This window comes from Macaca nemestrina, chromosome 5 (assembly GCF_043159975.1).
Source record: "Macaca nemestrina isolate mMacNem1 chromosome 5, mMacNem.hap1, whole genome shotgun sequence".
In the NCBI taxonomy this organism is placed as follows: domain Eukaryota; kingdom Metazoa; phylum Chordata; class Mammalia; order Primates; family Cercopithecidae; genus Macaca; species Macaca nemestrina.
In genome coordinates this window covers 150,359,484-150,365,483 of record NC_092129.1, presented here as the reverse complement: position 1 = coordinate 150,365,483, position 6,000 = coordinate 150,359,484, and the positions used below count along the sequence as shown (strand labels likewise).

General features: G+C 42.1%; 1 protein-coding gene across 2 annotated transcripts; it reads left to right on the top strand.

The window, feature by feature from the left end:
• Positions 1-450: 450 nt before the first annotated feature.
• On the top strand, positions 451-5,566 carry LOC105467357 (mamu class II histocompatibility antigen, DR alpha chain). Of its 2 annotated transcripts, XM_011716898.2 has the most exons (5): positions 451-599; positions 3,016-3,261; positions 3,754-4,035; positions 4,325-4,490; positions 5,162-5,566. In XM_011716898.2, exons 1-4 carry the CDS (start codon positions 518-520, stop codon positions 4,477-4,479), a joined length of 765 nt encoding a protein of 254 aa, XP_011715200.2. In that variant the 5' UTR covers positions 451-517; the 3' UTR covers positions 4,480-4,490; positions 5,162-5,566.
• Positions 5,567-6,000: the final 434 nt, after the last annotated feature.

Sequence of the window (6,000 nt, the reverse complement as noted above, 5' to 3'; positions counted from 1 at the left end):
CTGCCAAAATTCAGACATTCTCCATGGCCTGACAATTTACTTTCTATTTGGGTAATTAATATTGTCCCTTACGCAAACTCTCCAGCTGTCATGGCACAGACGTATGATCTGTATTTAGCTCTCACTTTAGGTGTTTCCATTGATTCTATTCTCACTAACTTTCTTCAGGTATATCCCTGTCTAGAACTCAGATTGAGATTAAAGAGTCTGTCCGTGATTGACCAACATTCTTAAATACTTGATTTGTTGTTGTTGTTGTTGTCCTGTTTGTTTGATTAAGAACTTTACTTCTTCATCCAATAAACTGAGTATCTTATGTCCTGGACCCTTTGCAAGAACCGTTCCCCTAGCAACAGATGTGTCATCTCAAAATATTTTTCTGATTGGCCAATGAGTAATTGATTTGCATTTTAATGATCAGACTCTATCACACCTCACATTCTCTTTTCTTTTATTCTTGTCTGTTCTGCCTCACTCCTGAGCTCTACTGACTCCCAACAGAGCCCCCAAGAAGAAAATGGCCGCAAGTGGAGTCCCCGTGCTAGGATTTTTCATCACAGCTGTGCTGATGAGCGCTCAAGAATCATGGGCTATCAAAGGTAGGTGCTGAGGGAATAAAATCTGGGAGAATAGACTATGAAGCATTGGAGAAATGACCTATGGACATTTGCAAGGTAATCTGTGGAGTGAAAGAAAAGCGTAACAGGTATTATGTGATCTAGACAGAAAGTATAACAAATTGTGGTTTGGTGGAGTTCTTCCCTCAACACAAATTGAAGTAAGTCAACTTACAAATTGAAGTAAATCAAAGTTGATTTACAGGAACGAAACTGAGTTGTGTATTGATGAACAGCACGGTCCTGCTACAAGCCAAATTGGGGGTGGGAAGAAGAATATTTTCTGGCAAGCATTAACAAGTTTTATCTCTAGGTTTTAATTATTCTTTCTGGAAAATTAGTAAAATTAAAAACTAAAAACTGCACATAATTTTGCTAGAATTAAATGAAAAAAAAGAAGTTATTAACCCTGTTCTTATCTGAATACATGATACAGTAGCTATTTTTTGGAGTGTAAATCCTGTCGGTATATATTGAGCACATATATCATGTTGAAGATTACTAGAAGGAAGCCATCAAAAAGCAACAATTTACCCCAGGAAAAGGGCAGGGAAGGCATGCTGATATGAGTTGCCCCATGGGACAGTGATAGCCATCCCCTGCCTTCCCATCTCCGTGGTACAGTAGATCTTATATCATGTTAACTTAGTAATATTTCCAACAGAGTAGAAAAATATGTAAGGAAGTGGGGAATCTGATATTATTTTCTCTCATCTCCAGAGCAACATTTGTGCTGTTGTAAAGATGTACTGTAGAAAAGTATTCTTCACCTAGAGTGATGCCCACAGAAGGTGTCAGGTAGACCTGAAATAAGCAAAGTAATAACCCAGCTCCCATACCAATAGTGGCAATTGTAGATTTCTATTGCCCAAAAAGAGCCATACATAGGGATACTTACCTGGAAAGATAGAGGCTCTTCCCTTGGTTTGTGAAGAGGCAGTTAGTATATTTGTGTGTGTTTGCATAGATGCAAATGGTAAATGAATTCCTAGGTTTATCAATACATAGTCAAACATTAAAATCTCTCACCTTGGCCAGGCAGGGTGGCTCACACCTATAATCCCAGCACTTTGGGAGGCTGAGGCAGGTGGATCATGAGGTCAAGAGATTGAGACCATCTGGGCCAGCATGGTGAAACCCCGTCTCTACTAAAAATACAAAAAATTAGCTGGGTGTGGTGGCTCACGCCTGTAGTCCCAGATACTCGGGAGGCTGAGGCAGGAGGATCACTTGAACCCGGGAGGTGGAGGTTGCAGTGAGCTGAGATCATGCCATTGCACTCCAGCCTGGCGACAGAGTGAGACTCCATCTCAAACAAACCTAACCAAAACAAACCAAAATCTCTCACCTTATCTTTGAAGACTAAGGAGAGAAAAAATCTCCCACTGATCTACATACTCCACAGAGGCAGCATACTCTCCAATTGTAGCTTTCCTTTTTCATGTTCATTATTCCCATATAACCCATGTTGGTTATTCTCAGTGTCAATCATAATAGAACATGTTTCATAATAACAGTCCCAATTTAAGAAGCATTAAGATAAAAGGTGGAATTGCCAAGGTCAATCCAAATGTGAACCTTTGCATAGAGGTAACCACCGTGTGGGTTTGGATGCAGGGAAGCAGAGGCTCTACGACACTACAAGGTCTCCGTCTTAATTTTTGGAGTGCTTCAGTTTCCAGTTACGTTTTCCATAGATTTGGCCCTTACATAAAAAGAAGCTTCTGACCCTAAAATGTAAATAGTACTTGTTACAGGCTTGTTGATATATTAAGAAATTACTCACCTTATCTCATTTAATCTTAAAAACAAACCCCTGACAGGATCAAAACCATAGCAGGGCTACATAATAGGAAAACTACACATGAATAGGTAGAAAAATCTGCTCAGGATAACTAGGTAAGTTGCTGAATAAGAATTCAAGATTTTATTTGATTCCAGAGTTTAAAACACAACCTTTCAAACAACATGTCTCTCTTCTTAGAGTACAATGTTCTGAGAAAGAGCTGCTCTGGAATTCTGGCCTAAGTGTATTTAATGCCTGGGTAAAGAGAGTGAGAGAACATTTCTCTTTAGGGACTGCTGGATTTCTGAAAAGAAAATAACTTCTCAGCTAGTAACATGTAGCCAAACAACAGCTTCACAAGACTCTGAGTTCTTTAGCCCTCATCTCCTTCAATCCTTATAACCAGTCCCTATTTCTCCCCTCCCAGCTTTGTTCAGCAACTTGCCCTTCACCCAGACCTTGTCTTGTCACTCATCCCTACTCGCCATCATTCTTTCATTCCTCTTAGCCCAATCTCTCTCCACCACTTCCCGCCTACATGTGTGTGGGTTATTCATTTCCCTCTCCTGATTCCCCCCACCCAACTCTCTTTTTCCCTTTCTTGCCTTTCAGAAGATCATGTGATCATCCAGGCCGAGTTCTATCTGAACCCTGACCAATCAGGCGAGTATATGTTTGACTTTGATGGTGATGAGCTTTTCCACGTGGATATGGCAAAGAAGGAGACGGTCTGGCGGCTTGAAGAATTTGGACGATTTGCCAGCTTTGAGGCTCAAGGTGCACTGGCGAACATAGCTGTGGACAAAGCCAACCTGGAAATCATGACAAAGCGCTCCAACAATACTCCAATCACCAATGGTACCTCCCTCTCTGCTGCACTCCTGGACATGGGAATCCATAGTTTGAAAGCAGATGCTTCAGCTCTTTGTGTTAGATTATTGTAACTGATTTTCCCTCTAAGGGGCCTAACCTTGCCATCAACAGGTCCCAAATTCTCATGCCAGAGGTCTGAGAACTTTATGGGTTTGTTCCTATCTTGATGTGCTCAAGTCTTGTCTCTGTCATCCATGGTCTCCTATGGAGTCATTGCCCTGAGTTCATGCTGAGGGAGCCAGAAGGGAAGTCCTTGGATATCTTATACCTCAATATTGGCTCAATTTCTTGGGGAGGAGGGGCAGTCAGAGATTGTTATCTGAGGATGTGACATAGATTTCTCAGGGCACAATTTCAACTACTTTTCCAGCTTCAGGGTTTTCAGATAGGTTTGTACCACAATTCAGCATGGGAGGGAGAGGGGTGAGCCTAAGCAGTAATGGCTGATTTCTGTCATGTCTGTCATGTGTCCCCCAGTACCTCCAGAGGTAACTGTGCTCACAAACAGCCCTGTGGAACTGGGAGAGCCCAACGTCCTCATCTGTTTCATCGACAAGTTCTCTCCACCAGTGGTCAAAGTTACATGGCTTAAAAATGGAAAACCTGTCACCACAGGAGTGTCAGAGACAGTCTTCCTGCCCAGGGAAGACCACCTTTTCCGCAAGTTCCACTATCTCCCCTTCCTGCCCTCAACTGAGGACATTTATGACTGCAAGGTGGAGCACTGGGGCTTGGATGCACCTCTTCTCAAGCACTGGGGTATGGACCATCACTCAATCTCCTTTATTTCAAAGTTTCCTCCTATGATGCTTGTGTGAAACTCGGTGTTCTAACTGTTTCATAATACCTGCTACAATTAATATAACTGTCTTCTACTACTACCCAGCTTCCTCCTCTTTTTAATCTGTAATTCTCTCAACACATCATTCTGTCTTCCTCTTCTTTAACCTATGAATAACTTTTCTCTTTATTAAGTACCCTACATTTGATTCTGAGTGTTACTTCTTCCCACACTCATTACCATGTACTCTGCCTTATTTCCCCCCAGAGTTTGATGCACCAAGCCCTCTCCCAGAGACTACAGAGAACGTGGTGTGTGCCCTGGGCCTGATTGTGGGTCTGGTGGGCATCATCGTTGGGACCGTCTTCATCATCAAGGGTGTGCGCAAAAGCAATGCTGCAGAACGCAGGGGGCCTCTGTGAGACCTATGCAGGTGGGTTAGGTGTGGCCAGGGGAAGACATATATGGAGGTATCTGAGGGAGGAAAACAGGGTGGGGAAAGGAAATGTAATGCATTTAAGAGACAAGGTAGGAACAGATGTGGCTATTGATTTCTCTTTGCTAGAACGAATCAGACACTGGTATCATCTGGTATCCCAAAGCTTCAGGATCTGTCATCCCTTTCCATAGATGGGCACTTCAGTCATGGCTCCGGTCTTAGAAATCATCTCCAGAACCTAAAACCATTGTTTCACATTAGAATACTGAGTCTAGGGATCTAGAAAAATAAGCCTCAAGATTTAGGCACATCCTAGCTTGTATTTCATGGGACAGGTCATCAGTTCAGAAGCATTTCCAGATCCTGGCTCCTTTGGGTTTAGGGTAGATCCATTGTATGAAATGGGAATCTCTTAGAGGCCAATGCCTGCTTTTGCTCCTTTAGTCTCAAATGTAGTATCAAAACTCTAAAAAATGGTAAAGCGTGGTTGCTTATTATGTTCAGATGGAGAGTAGGGTATACAGTTAATTCATGTTGGAAAGGTTAGATGAACATTAAAAGACTTTTGCAAAGTCAAAGGATTAAGAGAGAAGAGGAAGGAATCTGAAGCAAAGAGCTCAGAACTCATCTTAAACTCCTTAGTAACTATGTGTGTCTTGCTATAGGTGATGGTGTTTCTTAGAGAGAAGATCACTGAAGAAACTTCTGCTTTAATGACTTCACAAAGCTGGCAATATTCCAGTCCTTGACCTCAGTGAAGGCAGTGATCTTCAGCATTTTCCAGCCCTATAGCCACCCCAAGTGTGGTTATGCCTCCTCGATTGCTCCATACTCTAACATCTAGCTGGCTTCCCTCTCTATTGCCTTTTCCTCTATCTATTTTCCTCTATTTCTCACATTTTATTATCACCATGCAACGCCTCTGGAATAAAACACACTGGAGACTGTCTTGGCTATGGAACTTTCTGAACATCCCACGGGGACATCTCTTGTGTACTTTTTGTTTAAGGTTTCCTCAAACTGTGATTTTTTCTGAACACAATAAAATATTTTGATGATCTTGGGTGGAATTTTTGGTGTTTAAGCCAGTTCTTTGGGTGGCGGTGGGGAGTGGGGAGTCGGTGCTGGGAAATATATTGGGAAATATATGTGATCCTTTCCTGGTAAAATATCTGAATGTTGAATTTATCTTATAAATTCTGAAATTCATCAGACATGTTCATCAGTTCATTTGGGCTTAGCCTCATTTTGTGCATCTGCAGGCAACCCTCTTGTTGTGGTCTAGTCCTTCAGGAAAACCTGAAGTAGGATTGGTTTGTTGGGAGAGCTCTACTGAGCAATGACCTAACTGTATCTTCAATAGAGTGAATCTGAAACTCCAAGGTTTCAGAATGCATTGGATGGAGGGAAGCAGATGGGGTTAGAGTGGGGAGAAGGAAGAGAGGAGGATCCACAAACATTACAGGATTTTACACATCAATGTTGTTCATTCCAGACTTAATGA